The sequence below is a fragment of the Astatotilapia calliptera genome, chromosome 17 (assembly GCF_964374335.1).
Source record: "Astatotilapia calliptera chromosome 17, fAstCal68.1, whole genome shotgun sequence".
In the NCBI taxonomy this organism is placed as follows: Eukaryota; Metazoa; Chordata; class Actinopteri; order Cichliformes; family Cichlidae; genus Astatotilapia; species Astatotilapia calliptera.
This window is the reverse complement of record NC_137438.1, coordinates 122922-142235: the sequence shown is the minus strand read 5'-3', so window position 1 is coordinate 142235 and position 19314 is coordinate 122922. Positions and strand designations below refer to the sequence as shown.

Genomic DNA, 19314 nt, shown 5'->3' with positions numbered 1-19314 from the left:
ACCATCAACGGCGCTGCTGTGGAGAGAGTGAGCAGCTTCCGTTTCCTTGGTGTACATCTGGCTGAGGATCTCACGTGGTCAGTACACATAAACAAAACAGTGAAGAAGGCGCAGCAGCGCCTCTTCTTTCTCAGGAGACTGAAAAGATTCGGCATGAGCCCCCGCATCCTCAGGACCTTCTATCACTGTGCCATTGAGAGCATCCTCACTGGATGCATCACCACCTGGTATGGCAACAGCACCGCCTACAACCGCAAAGCTCTCCAGCGAGTAGTGCGGTGCTCTGAACGGATAATTGGAGGTGAGCTTCCCTCCCTCCAAGACATCTACAGGAAGCGGTGCCTGAGGAAAGCGGGGAGGATCATCAAGGACTCCAGTCACCCCAGCCATAAACTGTTCAGACTGCTTCCATCAGGAAGGAGGTTCTGCAGCATCCGGTCCCGTACCAGCAGACTGAGAGACAGCTTCTTCCACCAGGCCATCAGACTGCTGAACATGTCATAGACACCTCAGCTTCACTACTGGAACTTCAACACTATGCACTCCACACTGTATATAAATGCCACTTGTTTTGCACATATTCAACTCTGTATATTTTTATATATTTTATTTTATTTATATTTTTTTTTATTTTTTTATTTTTTACTATTTAATTTGTAAAAATGTGTATACACACACACACACACACACACGTAGGATAATATTTAGTATACACATCCAGGAATGCATACACTATTATATATTGTACATATATTTATTAGTTTCAGATTAGCCATTCTTGTATTTTGCTCGTTTGTGTTGTTGTGTTTGCACATCTCTGTTGCTTGTGGGGCTCGCACACAAGAATTTCACTCGCATGTGCTGTGCCAGTGTGCCTGCACATGTGATTTGATTTGATTTGATTTGATTTGATTTGTAGCTAGCCAGGCCCCTGTAGCTGGTGCAGCCGAAGATAGCATAGGCCCCGCTAGCTGTTCCCCGGCAGACCCAAAGCAGCTGGGGAAAGAGGGCGGCTGGGTGACGGTGAGGAGGAAGCATAGTCCTAAACAGAAGCCCCAGGTACACCACCAACCCGTTCATGTGTCTAACCGTTTTTCCCCACTCGGTGACACACCCGCCGGGGGTCAAACTCTGGTAATTGGTGATTCTGTTCTCAGACATGTGAAGCTAGAGCCACCGGCAACCATAGTCAATTGTCTTCCAGGGGCCAGAGCAGGCGACATTGAAGGAAATTTAAAACTGCTGGCTAAGGGTAAACGTAAATTCAGTAAAATCATAATTCACGTCGGCAGTAATGACACCCGGTTACGCCAATCGGAGGTCACTAAAATCAATATTGAATCGGTGTGCAACTTTGCTAAAACAATGTCGGACTCTGTAGTTTTCTCTGGTCCCCTCCCCAATCAGACCAGGAGTGACATGTTTAGCCGCATGTTCTCCTTAAATTGCTGGCTGTCTGAGTGGTGTCCCAGAAACGATGTGGGCTTCATAGATAATTGGCAAACCTTCTGGAGGAAACCTGGTCTTGTTAGGAGAGACGGCATCCATCCCACTTTGGATGGAGCAGCTCTCATTTCTAGAAATATGGACAAATTTATTAAACCCCCCAAAATATGACTATCCAGAGTTGGGACCAGGAAGCAGAGTTGCAGTCTTACACGCCTCTCTGCAGCTTCTCTCCTCCTGCTACCCCCCCAAAAACCCATCTCCATAGAGACTGTGTCAGCTCCCAAACAGACAAAAAACAAACTAAAAACCAGCAACAAACGACTTAAACATAAACAATTACAAAGAAAGAACAATACAGTATCCACATCTGAACCAAAGAGTAAAACAGTGAAATGTGGATTATTAAATATTAGGTCTCTCTCCTCCAAGTCTCTGTTAGTACATGACTTAATAATTGATCAACAAATTGATTTACTCTGCCTTACAGAAACCTGGTTGCAGCAGGATGATTATGTTAGTTTAAATGAATCAACACCCCCGAGTCATTCTAACTACCAGAAATCTCGAAGCACAGGCCGAGGGGGCGGTGTGGCAGCAATTTTTCACACCAGCCTATTAATTAATGAAAGACCAAGACAGACTTTTAATTCATTTGAAAGCCTGATGCTTAGCCTCGTCCACCCCAGCTGTGAAACTCAGAAACCAGTCTTACTTGTTATCATCTATCGTCCACCTGGACCTTACACAGAGTTTCTGTCTGATTTCTCAGACTTTATATCTAATTTAGTTCTGAGCTCAGATAAAATAATTATTGTGGGTGATTTTAACATCCATGTAGATGCTAAAAATGACAGCCTCAACATGGCATTTAGTCTGTTATTAGACTCAATTGGCTTCTCTCAAAATGTAAAAGAACCCACCCACCACTTTAATCACACTCTAGATCTTGTTTTAACATATGGCATAGAAACTGAACATTTAACAGTGTTTCCTGAAAACCCTCTCCTGTCTGATCATTTCCTGATAACATTTACATTTACAATAATTGATTACACAGCGGTGGAGAGTAGACTTTATCAAAGTAGATGTCTTTCTGAAAGTGCTGTAACTAAGATTAAGAATATAATCCACCCACTGTTATCATCTTCAATGCTCTGTACCAACACAGAGCAGAGCAGCTATCTGAACGCTACCCCAACAGAGGTCGATTATCTTGTTAATAATTTCACCTCCTCACTACGTACGACTCTGGATACTGTAGCTCCTGTGAAAACTAAGGTCTCTAATCAGAAGTATTTGACTCCGTGGTATAATTCTCAAACACGTAGCCTAAAGCAGATGACTCGTAATCTGGAGAGGAAATGGCGTGTCACAAATTTAGAGGATCATCATTTAGCCTGGAGAAATAGTTTGCTGCTTTATAAGAAAGCCCTCCACAAAGCCAGAACATCTTACTATTCATCACTGATTGAAGAAAATAAGAACAACCCCAGGTTTCTCTTCAGCACTGTAGCCAGGCTGACAAAAAGTCAGAGCTCTTGTGAGCCAACAATCCCTTTAACGTTAACTAGTAATGACTTCATGAACTTCTTCACAAATAAAAATTTTATCATTAGAGAAAAAATTACCAGTAATCATCCCACAGATGTAATATTATCTACAGCTACTCTTAGTACCATTGATGTTAAGTTAGACTCTTTTTCTCCAATTGATCTTTCTGAGTTAACTTCAATAATTACTTCCTCCAAACCTTCAACGTGTCTTTTAGACCCCATTCCTACAAAACTGCTCAAAGAAGTCCTGCCATTAATTAATTCTTCGATGTTAAATATGATCAACCTATCTCTAATGATCGGCTATGTACCACAGGCCTTCAAGCTGGCTGTAGTTAAACCTTTACTCAAAAAGCATCTCTAGACCCAGCAGTCTTAGCTAATTATAGGCCAATCTCCAACCTTCCTTTCATATCAAAAATCCTTGAAAGAGTAGTTGTCAAACAGCTAACAGATCATCTGCAGAGGAATGGTTTATCTGAAGAGTTTCAGTCAGGTTTCAGAGCTCATCACAGCACAGAAACAGCTTTAGTGAAGGTTACAAATGATCTTCTTATGGCCTCTGACAGTGGACTCATCTCTGTGCTTGTCCTGCTAGACCTTGATTGATTGATTGATTGAATCTTTATTTTGAACATGTTGAAAAAGTATAAAAAAAATAGAATTAAAAGAGACAAATGAACAAAGCAAACAAAAGGAAAACGAGCAACCACAACTCCAAATAACGTCCATGTTCAAAAAGGAGCAGGAAGAAGCATAAGCTTATTTAATCCCACCCCTTTTCCACTATCTAGTATCAATAGACTACAGAAATACCTCCTTGCAATTACATTATATGTTAAGTGTAATTTTTTTTTTTATATATACACATATATGTTTCTATCTATCCATACCTACGTATATACACACATGCGCACATATACACATTTTCAATAACCCCATTAACACCTGAAGGATACACAACCTACACAACCTATATATATATATATATATATATATATATATATATATATATATATATATATATATATATATATATATATATATATATACATACATACATATATATACCCATACCAACAAACCCGTGCATGCGCACACACATGAAAATATTAGACAAGAACACCCTATCAAATCTCTACCTTTTCCCTGTACCCTGTAAAAACCATATCCTTAAACCGCTTTTTAAACTGCGCCATGCTTGGACATTGCTTCATATCTTTACTTAGTCTGTTCCACAGCTTCACTCCACACACAGAGATGCAAAAACTTTTTAATGTTGTACGGATACGAGGATGTTTTAAATTTAATTCCCCCCTCAAATTGTATCCCCGTTCCCTTTTAGAAAACATTTTTAGAATATTGTCAGGAAGCAGGTTATTTATTGCTTTATATATAATTTGTGCTGTGAGAAAATGAACCAGATCTGTGAATTTTAGAATTTTTGATTTTAAGAATAGTGGATTTGTATGATCTCTGTAACCAGTTTTATGGATTATCCTTATGGCCCTTTTTTGTAATATAAAGATTGATGATAGCGAACATTTGTAAGTATTGCCCCAAACCTCTGCACAGTAATTCAAATACGGTGCAATCAGGGAACAATAGAGAATGTGGAGTGATTTGTGGTCCAGAATGTGTTTTACTTTACTCAAGATTGAGACACTTCTTGAAATTTTGTTATGTATATGATTTATATGAGACTTCCAGTTTAATTTATCATCTATAATCACACCAAGGAACTTATGTTCAAGTACTCTTTCAATTTCCACACCATCTATATGAATCTGCACTTGTGCATTTCTAAGGGAATTCCCAAATAAGATAATTTTAGTTTTACTTAGATTTAGCGATAGTTTGTTCCTGTTAAACCATTTTTTAATTTTGCACATTTCTGAAGTAATTGTATCCAGCAGCTCCTTTAGATTCCCCCCAGAACAAAAAATATTTGTGTCATCTGCAAATAATACTAATTTTAATATATCAGATGCCTTACAAATATCATTTATATAAATAATAAATAATTTTGGACCCAGTACAGAGCCTTGTGGAACACCACAAGCAATGTCCAAGCGTGATGAGGAATGGACACCCAGCTTCACAAATTGTTTCCGGTCACTTAAATAATTTTTCACCCATTGCAGTACAACCCCCCTAATCCCATACCGTTCCAGTTTATTAATTAATATGTCATGATTGATTGTGTCGAATGCTTTCTTGAGATCCAGAAATACTCTAGCTGCATACTGTTTCTGATCTATAGCATTCGTAATCTCCTCAATTGATTCGATTAATGCCAGAGATGTTGATCTTTTTGATCTGAATCCATATTGACTGTCAGAGAGTAATTTATATTTATCTAAGAATTTGTCTAATCGTTTATTAAACAGGTTTTCTAGGATTTTGGAGAATTGTGGTAGTAAAGAAACAGGCCTGTAATTTGTGAAGTGGCGTCTATCCCCGGTTTTATACAGCGGCACAACTTTAGCTATTTTCATTTTGTTTGGCACTTTTCCCGTCTGAAATGATAAGTTGCAAATATATGTTAGAGGTCCTACAATTCCTTCAATGACCTTCTTCACGATTTTCATGTCAATATCATTACAATCAGTAGATGTTTTATATTTACACATGTGTACAATGTCAATTATTTCTTTTTCCTCCACTGATGTGAGGAACATTGAGTTAGGGTTCCTATCAATCAGGTTTTCACTACATTCTACTGATGGCAGTGACTCAGGAATTTGTTCTGCCAGTTTTGGTCCAATATTTACAAAATAATGATTAAAGCTGTTGACCTTATCAGCAGTGTTTTCCATAATATTGCCATTATCGATAAAGTATTGTGGATAACTTTGTTGTCCAGAATTATTTTTAATGATACCGTTTAAAACATCCCATATTCCTTTCATATTATGTTTATTGTTGTTCAATATTTTACTATAATACTCCTTTCTACATACACGTATAATATTGGTCAACTTATTTTTGTATTTTTTATATTTATTTTCAGCATCTTTTGTTCTTTGTTTTAGGTATTCCCTATAGAGTGTATTTTTCTTTTTACATGCATTTTGTAAACCCTTAGTGAGCCATGGTCTATCTGAATATTTGTGCTTTCTGTTGTATTTTATTGTTGGACAGTTTTTATCGTACAACTCCATGAATATTCTTAAAAATATGCCATATGCAATATCAATATCAGCTTCTTTGTACACATTGTCCCAGTCCTGATTTAATAGATCGTTCTTAAATGCAGTCATCGTTTCTTCCGTCCTTACACGTCTGTATCTCAGTTGTTCTTCATGCTGATTTTTCTTATAATTAGTGTCATAAACTGCAAAAACTGGTAGGTGATCACTGATGTCATTAATTAATAATCCGCTCACAATGTTGTTTTCCATATTGTTAGTGAAAATATTGTCAAGTAAGGTGGCACAATGTGGTGTAATTCTGCTAGGCCTGGTTATTTTAGGATGTAAACTCAAACTGTACATAGTGTTTAGGAATTCGTCGGTCATTTTATTCTTTTTTGGATTCAACAGGTCAATATTAAAATCACCACAGATAAACATAACTTTTTGATTTGTTTTAGAGAATATTTCCTCTATGAAGTCATTAAATACTTGAATACTAGAGCCAGGTGTTCTACACTCAAAAAAATCAACTAGGGCATGTGTTTGATTAACAAAGTAGTAATATGTTTACATCACATGAAGAAATCATTTTTATGCTCATTAAATGATTCATTCTTTTTTGTTGAATATAAATCAAAGAAAACTTTGATGAGTTAAATTCGTTCATGGCAATCCAATGAGAATGAGGTCCATCAAACCAAAGGCTCTGATAGCGTCATGTATTGCGCATGCTCCACGCCCACCGGATGCGGAAAGGTCCGTTGAGAAGTTAACGAGCGCACGTGGAGTTACTTCTTTGGCATACCTGATAGTGAGGTAAGTAATATTTCTTGATATATTTATTTAGGTTAGTGGAGTGAGAGATAAATACTATCAGTTAAAATTTTTTACCTGTGTAGTGTGGAGATTTATATATAGCAGGGAGGTTGTAGACCCAAACATTTTTCAAATGTAAGTCGGTGAATTTAATGTTTTTTTAAAAACTTAACCAGAGTCGCTAATTGTTGCAACAGAGCAAAAACTGATGCGGTTATTTTGGTAAGTTCGTTTTTTTGTTTTTGTTTCTGTCGACTTTGAATGAGGTGTGTTTCATGGTTATCTGTGTTGGTAGGACTGTTTTTCTTCTCTGGAGTTAGCTAACTTTGAAGAGCGGGAAAGCCGCGTAGAGCCGTAACGTCTTCGCATATAGCTCCATGAATGAAGGGTTACTTTCTGCTTAACCGGAGTTGGTGATTGTTGGTAGTAGTGGTAAGACTGACCGACATGGTTTTGGTGATTTTATGAGTGTTTTATGATGCTCTATCTAAAATTCCTGTTTTTGTCAGTGGAGTTTAGTCGCGGGCAACCGCATTAACTGGATTGATGAAAGGTTTAATCAAACTAAACCAGCGTTTAGGGGAGTTAATAACAAGGAGTAAGATAAAATCTGTCACAATAATTGCATGTGCATTTTTTTTTTTTTTGTAATATATTCACTTAGTTTTTGAATTCAGAATGATTTAGGTGGATAATTGTTTGGGTTATAGTTTCTCTGGTGCTCTGCATTAAGGCTGACTAACGGTGCGTTCACACCGAACGCGATAGATGCCCCTAGCTGATCTCGTGCACATTTGCACCTCGAAGCGCGTCCAGCATGAACTGGTCGAGGTTTATATGCAATTTTCACGCGTATGAAGAAGAGATTTGGGAGGAAGTAGTGCCAGACGGTATGTTATTAAAATGGCAGCTGTCAATCTAGCGTTTGAAGAAAGAGTCTCCCTTCTCTATTTGCTGTGGAGAGCAGAGCAGTGCCTAAAGGACGTCCTCACTGTACCTGGGTCCATCAGGTCTTCCACAAGCGTGAGCAGTTTGGTGAGTTTCACCACTTGCTCCAGAAGCTCCGTCTGGATGACGGCCGCTTTCAGCTGTACCACCTTCTGTCCCTTGCCGAGTTTGAGGAGCTGCTGTCCCGCAGATTTTACCAGCTCGAGCGGTAGACGTGATAAGCGCGAATGCACAAAATGCACCACACAAACTGCAGTGCGTATTTTACTTCGCGCTTCAAAGGCGTCAGTCGTGTGAAGTAGGCAGAAAAGCGTTTTCTCAATGCAACTCTGCTTCCGAAGTTTAGCTGGACCCCCAGTCGCGCTTCATCGTGCTCCTCCATTGACTTTACATGTAAACCTGAAGCTCTGGTCGCGTCTATCGCGTTCAGTGTGTACGCACCGTAACAGTCTTCACATTTCACAGTATGTAGATATTAACACAAATTTGTCAGAGTAATAACTTTGTTTTAATTAATTTCTCTCCCCAGAAATACATCACAAAATAAAGCCACATTCCCATGCTCTGAGATTCTTATGCACCTCCTCAACAATACATGGTAAGTTCATGTTTGCCTTATTATTATTATTATTATGTTATTTTTTTTTTTTTTTTGGATGATGCAGAAGTTTAATCTCCTTGATGTTTTCTAATGCATATTTCATTTTTTATCAGTGACGTGTATGTGGCAGTGCAAGCATTGTAAGTAAGTAAGTAAGTAAAATTTTATTTATATAGCACATTTCTAGATAGAGATCACAAAGTGCTTTACAAGATATAACAGATTAAAAAGACAAAATACAAACAAAGTTAGCAAAAGGCAGTTTTAAAAAGATGTGTTTTTAGCTGTTTTTTAAAAGTAATCAATGAATCAGCGGATCGTAAGTCCTGAGGAAGGGAATTCCACAGTCTGGCGGCCACAGTAGCAAAAGCTCTATCACCCCTAGTTTTCAGTCTCGTATACTGAATGACAAGTAGGCCCTGACTACTCGACCTCAGAGACCTACTAGGGGCATAGGGCTGTAAAAGTTCAATGATATATGGTGGTGCTTGTTGTTGAAGAGCCTTGAAAGTTAAAACCAAAATCTTAAACTGGACTCTAAATTCAACAGGAAGCCAATGTAACTGCATGAGCAACGGTGTTATATGTGAAAATTTAGAAGCTTTCGTCAAAAGTCTTGCTGCAGCATTCTGAACGATCTGCAGACGCTCCAAAGAACCTTTATTTAAACAAGTAAACAGGGAATTGCAATAGTCCAGTCGTGAAGAGATAAAAGCATGAATAACAATCTCCAGTTCGGTATAGGATATAATAGAGCTCAATTTAGAAATATTTCTTAAATGATAAAAGCAAGACCGAACAAGAGATTTAACATGACTATCTAACGTAAGAGCAGGATCAAGGATAATCCCTAAGTTCCTGACAGATGGTTTTACAAACGTTGAAAGAGGACCAAGAGCATTTATTATACTGGGTATATGTCTATCTGGGGCACATAAGAGGACTTCGGTTTTACTTTCATTTAGTTGGAGGAAGTTTTCAGCCATCCAGCCTTTAATGGTTTCCAAGCACACATTTAAAAGCCGCAGCTTAGAAGCCTCTTCCGGTTTAAAAGATATATAGAGTTGGATATCGTCTGCATAACAATGGTAACAAATATCCTCAAAAGGGCTCAAAATGTGCTGAAGAGGGAGTAAATAAACTAAAAACAGTAATGGCCCTAGCACAGAGCCTTGTGGCACACTGAAAGACAGGGACGCAGAAGATGATCTATACTTAGAAACTGCCACAGAAGAATATCGTTCAGAGAGATACGAGGAGAACCATTTCAATGCAGTCCCAGAGACACCAACCCAGTGTTTCAGCCTGTTAAGTAAAATATAGTGGTCAACAGTATCAAAGGCCGACGTAAGATCCAGCATTAAGAGAACAGAACATTTACCTGCATCGCTTTGTAACAAAATGTCATTAGAAACTCTAAGAAGGGCTGTTTCAGTGGAATGAACTTTACGAAAGCCAGATTGAAATTTGTCGAAAATACTATATTTATCTAAAACTGCTGTAAGCTGCTTAGCCACGATCTTCTCTAGAATCTTAGCAATTAACGGAATTTTTGAGATCGGTCTATAATTGCTAGTGAGAGATGGGTCCAGCATAGGCTTTTTTAACAAGGGATGTATAACAGCAGTTTTAAAATAGGCAGGGACTATGCCCGAGGCCAAGGAGGTATTAATTATAGTAAGAATACAGGGACCAGTAGAGTAAAAGACATTTTTAAATAATGATGCAGGTAAAAAATCAAGAGAGCAAGAGGATAATTTTGTTGCACTAACTATTTTTCCCAGCTCTGGTAGTGAAACAGGTGAAAAACCTTCTAAAACAACAGGCCGAGCTGGCGTGGGAACAGACAGCGCAGACGCTGAAAAAGACAGGTTTTTCCTTATGTTGCTAATTTTTTCTAAAAAGAAAGCAAGAAAAGTTTCACAATCTTCAACAGAAGAAATAATAGCAGCAGGTGGAGCAGGAGTAATAATATTAGTAATAGTATCAAATAAAACTTTAGGATTACCTCTGCTCCTTGCAACCAACTGAGAAAAGTAAGCAGCCCTCGCAACTCTAATAGCATTGTTAAAGGAGGCTAAAAGATCCTTTAAATAGAGGAGATGAACATTTAAGTGAGTTTTCCTCCATAACCGCTCAGTTTTACGACAATTACGTTTTATAAGACGAATGTTGTCATTTAACCAGGGTACAGACTTGGAAACAGGCACAGGTCTCATTTTAATCGGACAGATTTCATCTAAGATCGAAAGACAATGATAATTGAATAGATCTATAGAAAAATCAACATCGTTTTGTGGGGATAATGTTAAATTAAAAACATCAGCGAACTTCTGTGCTGTGGAGGAGTCTAAAGTGCGGGAAATAACTGTCCGATGAACAGGAGACATAGGCTCATAAAAAGACATATTAAAAAAGACACAATAATGGTCAGAAATAAAAATGTCCTTAGAACAGATATAATCAATATTCAGACCCAAAGAAAAAACAAGGTCCAGTGTATGGCCTTTGTTATGTGTGGGGCCAGATACATGTTGGATAAAATGAAAAGAGTCCATGATACTGGTAAAACTCCTAGCAAAGAGGTCGGACTCATCATCAATATGTATATTAAAATCTCCCACAAGAAGCAATTTAGACAACCTCATAGTAGAGGACAGAAAATCACTAAACTCGGCTAAAAACGAGTTGTTTGGGCCAGGAGGGCGATAGACCAACGCACAGTAAAAAGGATCCTTCTTTCCAATTTTGATGAGCTGCAGTTCAAAAGACAGAAAGTGTCCAACTTTCACTGAACGGCAGTTAAAACGGCTCCGATATGCCACCGCGAGGCCTCCTCCACGACCAGATCCTCGAGGCTGGCTAATGACAGAGAAGCCATTTGGGCACATTTCAATAGTAGACGAATAATCCGACCCCCGTTGCCAGGTCTCAGTCAAGAACAGGAAGTCCAGATTTTTAGAAACAATAAAATCGTTAAGCACAAACGATTTATTCGTCAAAGATCGGGCGTTAAAGAGCGTCATAGACAGCGGGGTGAAAACATTGTTGTTGGAAGAAGCTAGAGTTTCTCGAATTAAAGGGCGTAAATTCTCGGGATCAGACCCTTCACGTTCATATATTCCACTCACCGAGGGGATGAAAAGCCAGTCGGCAGGAGAGTCTGGATGAACCCTTCTGAGATAACACGGCCTTGGAGAGCCGGGCCCCCTATATCCAAGTAGGGCCTTGGGAGACAGATTCCTCTCCATATAGCTGTCATGTGCGTAGGCAACGGAAAACGCCCGACATCGCTTTCCAATTCGTCCCCGCCGCCAGAGGAGCCTAAGCTTCACCTGGATGCCCGATCTCTTTCCTCTTCTTCTCCGTAGTCTACGGGGAACGCTGAAAGCGCTGGCCGAAGATCCAGTCACAGGCAGAGGGTGGAAGGTACCAAAGGAGTGCGGAGCAAAGTGTGGAGAATGGAAAGTCCCACAAAAGGAAGGAGAAAAAACATCTTTGGCCGTCATTGACGAACGGATGGATAACAGCGTCAGACGATCGTAGACCAAGGCAGCCAATACATCATTAAAACAGTTAAAAAACAGCAGAGTAGAAAGAAAAAACATGACAATAGAGCGAGACCAACTACACCCGGCAGCGGCGAAGCCAAACACAGGCGCCATCATGCCGGAAGTGATGAAGCACCAGAGAGAGCAGCAGGTACAAATTACTTCAACATTATAAACTACATCATCATTACGGAATAGGTCAACATTATCTGTGCATATATGTTAATTGTCCGTGCACATTTAAGACTTGGAGTGGACTGAACACTCATGTCTATAAAGCTCATTCATCTCAGTTTACACAGACAGCTTCAAGTTCAGTAACTTTTAAATGTGAGTTATGTGACTGCAGTGACCTCTTCTCTGAGAGAGATTTTTTTGTCCATATTGGAACACATCTGCGAAGTAACGAGACAGTTAGTTGTGTGTTTCTTGGTTGCCCTTTCAAGACAAATATTTACAATACATTTTATACACACAAAAAGAGGAAGCATCATCCACACACACTTAAAGATTTTAAAGCTAGTGTAGTTACACGTGTGGACCCAGTTCAAGTGATAGAGTCCTCTGATAACGTAAGGGCTAGCTGTTCTGAAGATGTATCCTATGGTGAATTTGAAAGTGAGTCAGTGACAGAATGTGATAATAGTGCTGTTGAAAATCAGCCCGAACTAATTGAACGGAAATTAGCAGTAATATTGTTGAAATTGGAACACATATTTCATGTTCCAGCAAAAGGATTAGATGAGTTCTTAGAGGAGTTAGTTTTTCTGTTGAGTTCAGCTAGTGTACCTCTGACAAAACGTACAATTACAGAAATTTTTAAGAGCCATAACCTCCATATTAGTCAGGCTGTTATTGAAGAGCTTGCAAATTCTGTATGTGTTTCTAACCCTGTGGCTAAAATATTGGGAAAGTGTGGCCCTCTTGCCACTCCTTATAAAAGAAAACTATACTACATACAAAATTTTAGGGTTGTAGAGCCTGTTGAGTATTTTTTATCGATAGACCAAAGGAAGTCATTTCAGTACATCCCTTTATTACAGTTATTGCAGGAAATATTGAGTCACAATAAATTGCTGGATAGAGTGATTGAAGAACAAATAGCTCAAGAAAATAGAGAGAATCTGAATGGTGATCAGAGGGTTTACAGATCTTTTCGAGATGGGGAGCATTATAAAAGAAATAGCTTTCTAGATGGTGAGAAGTTGAGAATTTCTATTAACCTTTATATTGATGATTTTGAGGTTTGTAATCCTCTTGGGACCTCACGGAAAAAGCACAAGCTTTGTGGTGTATATTGGGTCTTGGGCAATTTACCACCTGGTTCTCATTCAGCCCTTTCATCCATTTATTTGGCAATCCTTTGCAAGAGTGAAGATTTGAGGACATTTGGGTTTGAAAAAGTCTTTGATCCACTTTTGAGAGATCTGGTAACTTTGGAGCAACGTGGTGTGTTCATCAGTCAGTTGAACGAGTGTATTAAAGGAACTGTGAGCTGCGTCATAGCTGACAACCTAGGAGCCCATGGGCTGGCAGGTTTTGTGGAAAGTTTTTCTGCTGAATACATATGCAGATTCTGTACAGCTAAAAAATCTGAAATAAAGTCAGTGACTGCTGGTGATTTTGAGCGTAGAACACCGGAACTTCATGAATTCCATTTGAAGCGTGCACAAGAAACAGCAAGTGTTTGTTGTGGAGTTAAGCGAGATTGTATTTTGAGTAAGAATCTGAGCCATTTTCATGTCACTGCAGGCTACCCTCCAGATGTAGCACATGATCTGCTAGAGGGCATAATACCAGTGGAGCTTGCGCATTGTTTTTCTTTTTTAATCTCTAAAAGGTATTTCACCTTAGAAAAACTTAACAACTTGATCCAAAATTTTGAGTATAAATGGGCAGATAAAACCAACCGGCCTCATGCAATTCCCCAGACTTTCTCATTAAAAAAAAATATTGGTGGAAATGCACATGAAAATTGGTCTCTGCTTCGTTTGTTGCCTCTAATTATTGGTCCACTTGTTCCAGAGGATGAACCTGCATGGCATATTGTTTTGGATCTGAAGGACATTGTGGAGCTTGTTGTAGCCCCTGTCCAGTCTGATGAGTCGATTTCATACCTTGAGTGTAAAATCAGTGAACATCGCCAGAGATACCAAGAACTTTTTCCAAACAACAGTCTTCTCCCTAAACATCATTATTTGGAGCACTACCCTGCTCTGATTCGGCATTTTGGGCCTCTTGTCCACAAATGGACAATGAGATTTGAGGCGAAACATAGTTTTTTTAAACAAATTGCTCGCCATACAAACTGTTTTAAGAACATACCTGTTACACTTGCCAAAAAACATCAGCTCGTGATTGCCTCTGACTTGCACTCTTCTGACCTTAAGACACCTTTAATGGTAAATGTTGGCTCATCAGTACCAATTGATGTTCTGAAAAGTGATATCGCAGTAGCTATAAAGCAAAGATTACCAGATGAAACTGATGTCCATATTACAAAAAGCGTGTCATACAATGGCATGAACTACAGCACAGGAATGATAGTTGTTCATGGGCAAATATTTGGTTTGCCAGAGTTTGCAGAAATTCTGCAGATTTTTATTTTGCATGGCAGAATATACTTTTTTGTAAAAAAGTTCTCTGCTTGGTATCGAGAGCACTTCAGAGCTTTTGAGCTTGACATGTCACATGCGAGAGAGGTGTCTCTGATTGAGCATGGGGAACTACTCGATGACTACCCGTTAGCTGCCTATTCAGTGGGAGGCCTGCGTCTGGTTACTCTGAAGAGACACACTAACTTGCAGGGTAAACAGGAGTGATGTTTGTAAGTATTTTCCCCCTATATCACCTGGCACAGTAAATAATACATCATACTTTGAAGACCAATTGCTACTTAATTTATTGAGAGTAGATTTCTTTTAAGCATCTTATGCAAGAATTGTCATTAATTAGAAGAATGCAAGACAAATCTGGAAAATGCACTATTCACTTCTCCAGTAAAAAAATTCCTCGAGGCCAAGGTGACATCATCAAATTATCGTTGACATTAGAATTTGTTACACACACTCGCACAATAGTCAATGAGTACATCTTTATTTATTTTTTAAATATTTGATATTTGTCCAGGTCAGCATGATGGCCCAGCCCATAAGACTGAGGATCATTCTCGGAGAAGATGATGCCAGGAAACTAATTTTACCAGCTGGGATATCAGACTCCATTGAGGAATTGTGTCAGGAAATAAAGACAAATTTTGGAGTGCAACAGGATTTTCGTCTTCAATATCAAGATCCTGATTTCGGAAATGGTTTTGTAAATCTGACTGCGATCTCTGAAATTAATGATAAAGCAACTTTAAAGGTTGTATACTTGGATAGTGTGCAGTTGCAAAGTTTTACAGAAGATGGAGTGACATGTCAACCAGTGCGAAGTCCAACACATTCCTTTTCAAGCTCTTCAGACACAGACAATACAAGGCCCGTTTCATCGTCAGGTTCATCACCGTCTACACGACTGTCAGTGTGGCCAAGTGTCTTCACAGTCCCTCGTTTCAGCTATGAGGCTGAACTGCAACTTGAAAAGGCCAATGCTGAGTTCATTGCTGGTGGAACTCATTTGACCCCCTCACCAAAACTGAAATCCCACCTTTTAGAAAGGCTGGCTGAAGAAATAATAAAATTTAAAGTCTATCCAACTGACAATGACCTGAATGAAGTTGCAGAAGCCCTTGTCAAACAGCATCCTTGTCTGAGGGAGCAGGGATCCTTTAATGGCTGTTATGGTTGGAAAATTAGCCTCAAGTATAAAATGGCCAATGTCCGCACCAAACTGAGAGGCCTGGGCTGTGCTGAGGTGTTGGTAAATTCACTAAAGAACAAGGCCCAAGACAAAAGTAAGGCAGCATTGAATGTGAAAAAGCCTAGAAGAGCAGAAGTCAATTACTGTCCGCAGTATCCAAAAGGAGAAACCACTGACAGCCTGGAAAAAGAGAGAATTGCACTGCTTTCAGAGGTTCAGAAGAGAAACAATGACAATATAGTGACAATGAAAATGCAGAAGACTTTTTCGTACAGAAGGCAAGAAGTTATTCAAGGACAGCCCTTCATTGCAGATTTTAAAAGCAGATGGCCAGCTCTGTTCACCGAGAAAGAGGTGCATGTCCTATATGTCTAACTTTTAGAGTGTGTTTATGGTTGACCAGTTATTTCTTGCTTCACTAATATTGACATAACACAGTGATAAAACAGCTAATAATTCCTGGTATGTCCTTCCTCTGGTGCATATTATAAGTGCATTGTTCATGTTTTTCAGATTGACAAGGAATTCCTGCGCATATCGACAGTACCGCTGCTATCTAGATTCTTTTATGAGCTAGACTTGTACACTCCACGCATGATGGAGCTCTTTCGAGGCAAAGGTGGGGTGGCTGGCAGAAAAATGAGACACATCATGGTGGCCATCTCCAAGGTGGGTTAGATCTGTGCTTAAGAACTTTTTATGCCCATAATCTGGCAATTTTATGAGCAAAGATATCTATACATATGGTAGGCAAAAGTGCTAAGACGTTTTCATATTTTATACAAATTATATAAGCATCAGTCTTATATTAATAAGTAATTGATAAAATCGTATGGTTAATTTTGATCAAAATGGGGAAAAACCCCCAAAAAAAACATTAGTGTTTAGTTGCCTCATTTTGTATCTGATTTGGTTTAGACAGATGTTTCGAGGTGGCTGTAGCTCAGGTGGTAGAGCAGGTCAGCTACTAATCAGAAGCTTGGCGGTTTGGTCCCAAGCTTCTCCAGTGTGCATGCCAAATATCCTTGGGTAAGATACTAACCCCAAGTTGCTCACCGATGCATTCATCGGAGTGTGAATGTGTATGAATGTTAGACAGTAAGCACTAAACCCGGTGGCGCCAGTGTTCGACAGCCTCGACCTCTGTCAGTGCGCCCCAGGGTGGCTGTGGCTACAATGTAGCTTACCATCACCAGTGTGTGAATGTGTGTGTGAATGGGTGGATGACTGGATATGTAAAGCGCTTTTGGGTCCTTAGGGACTAGTAAAGCGCTATATAAATACAGGCCATTTAAACAGTTTAGAAAAAGTGATTGGGTGAATGAATTGTTGTATAAAGGCAGCTTTGAGTGCTCTGAGTAGAAAAACGCTATATAAGAACCAGTCTATTTACCATGTGGCCTTTTGGACTCTTCCAAACTAAGTATTCCTTTTTCAAACTGCTGCCTAAAAGCTAAATATTGTCATTGTGGATTCCCTTTTTTTCTTAGGATGACACAATACATACAAGACGAGCATGCATCCTGAAGTCCTTGTGTGTCTACCTGAATGAAGACCATGAGAAACTTGTGAAGGAATATACGGTCAGTTACATTCACAAGTTGTTCTGTGTTATGTAATTTGCTCCAGGAGTTATGGGTAATTTCGATATATGAAATGGTAAAATGTGACACCACGTGTGAATAAAAGATATTGCAATTGGTCCTTGTTTTGTTTCATGTCAAATTTCTGAGGTGTGAAACCAGAGACATAGAATTTAGTAAATATATCAGCATATTCACGCTGATTGCTGAATTCCTTTTTTTTTTTTCATATCTAGACTCAAACAAATGTATTATTATATTTTACGTCACAGAACACTGAGGCCAACACTGAAGCCATGGAACAAACTGTGATGGGAGTGTATGTCATACATCAGGAGGGTGCGGAGCCTGGAGATGACCCAGAGAACATCGGTGTCCTGATTGAAGGCGTGGAGGTTCTCACTGGTTTGAGGAGCATTGCAATTGCTTGTGCTCTGTTATTTGGACTGATATACTGTCTGAACCTAAGCTACCCACCGGAGCTCAAATGCACTTTTGAAGTCTTGCAAAAGATTATCATGAAGCTGGATGGACAGAGGTTGTCATCCAAGGCACAGTTCCTAAAAAACAAGCTAATGGGGTGAATGAGCTTGAAACGGACTCATGCAAGCCAGATTTTTTTTTTCAAGGTTTCTGCAATGCAAATATGTGTTTACTGTTTTAAAGTTTAAAATTGTAAGTTATAAAATGTTCATATAAACTATGTGGTTTGCTCTGTGGCTATTATACAAAGATTGTTCGTCCATAACTTAAAGTCTTATACACTTGAAGTGTAAACACTGATTTTTGCCAGATGGCAATTGTTACAAAGGCAAATGCACACTGGTTTTCACAAATTGTTTGAGTGGAGCAGTTATGCTCAAAATTTAATGTTTTCTCCACACGTTAAATAGCATAAAGTCACTATTAATGGATACAGCCTTATTAAATGGAGGACTAATGTATGCAAGCAACATAGTAATGTTGTAATATTATAGTAATGTTGAATGTTGTGTCTGAGCTGTAAATTGTGTTAAAATTCATATTGTTGTTTGCAATGCATATTTTACTACATTTTACGAAAGTTGCTTTGGGGATAATATTTTTTGTTTGCAAACTATTCAACAGACTTATTTCATTTTTATTATTAGGGTTAGGGTTATTTTATTGTATTTTTTCTTTCAGTCAGCATGTCTTGATCTGGAAGTTCTGTGGTCTTGGTATGAGATCGTTAAAGGGGAGAAAGCTAGGCTGAACTGGGATCCTGCCAACTGTTTTAAGAATGTTCAAGCAAAATAAAAGATGGTTTTGCAAGTTATCATTTATGTATGTTTCATTAATTTAATTAAAAGTAATGTTTACATAAGCAATACAAACACTAACTGAAACATGATTGGTGTAAGTACTACAGACATAAATTACATTTGTTCATTCAACAAGATTAACATTGGTGTAACAAACAAATATTTTACTAGTTCATGTAACAAGACTGACTTTTGATGTGCCAAAGTGTTTAAACAATATAACATGAATTTGAATTAATTAGACTAACTTGGTACAAACATGTTAACTGAATAAAAATCAAATTAACTGAATGTTAATGTTTAAATTATGTTACACTTACAAACATATTTAGTGTTGAAACAACACAATCAAGATGGATTGATTTAACATGATTTGTTTAGATGGAATATAGGTGGCAAGATGAAATTAAGTTCATCCAATGAATTATTTTTTTGAGTGTATATATACAGCTAATTATTACATTTTTTTCTTTTTCCTTATAAATTTCAATTGTTATACATTCTAGTAAATTATCAATTACAGTTGTCATACTTTCTACCACCTTGTAGTTTAGGTTTTTATCCACATACACAGCTACTCCCCCTCCACTCT

At 38.5% G+C, this 19314-nt stretch overlaps 1 protein-coding gene across 3 annotated transcripts; it reads left to right on the top strand.

Moving 5' to 3' along the window:
- Positions 1–6826: 6826 nt before the first annotated feature.
- On the top strand, positions 6827–18172 carry LOC113009684 (uncharacterized). 3 transcript variants are annotated; one of them, XR_013902779.1, is made up of 4 exons: positions 6827–6955; positions 8433–8501; positions 17347–17439; positions 17712–17852. XR_013902779.1 is itself a non-coding variant. In XM_080291747.1 (4 exons), exons 1-4 carry the CDS (start codon positions 15191–15193, stop codon positions 18021–18023), a joined length of 1581 nt encoding a protein of 526 aa, XP_080147873.1. In that variant the 5' UTR covers positions 15121–15190; the 3' UTR covers positions 18024–18172. The 3 variants fall into 3 exon arrangements, 1 of the variants encoding a protein (XP_080147873.1); XM_080291747.1 differs by lacking the exons at positions 6827–6955; positions 8433–8501 and adding exons at positions 15121–16210; positions 16370–16525 and having other exon boundaries at positions 17712–18172; XR_013902780.1 differs by lacking the exons at positions 6827–6955; positions 8433–8501 and adding an exon at positions 12190–12206.
- The last annotated feature ends 1142 nt before the right edge of the window (positions 18173–19314 follow it).

Coding starts and splice junctions, on each gene's coding strand:
- LOC113009684 (XM_080291747.1), top strand. CDS start 15,191: ATGATGGCCCAGCCCATAAGACTGAGGATCATTCTCGGAGAAGATGAT. Junction 16,526..17,346: donor TCATGGTGGCCATCTCCAAG/GTGGGTTAGATC, acceptor TTTTTTTCTTAG/GATGACACAATACATACAAG. Junction 17,440..17,711: donor AACTTGTGAAGGAATATACG/GTCAGTTACATT, acceptor TTTACGTCACAG/AACACTGAGGCCAACACTGA.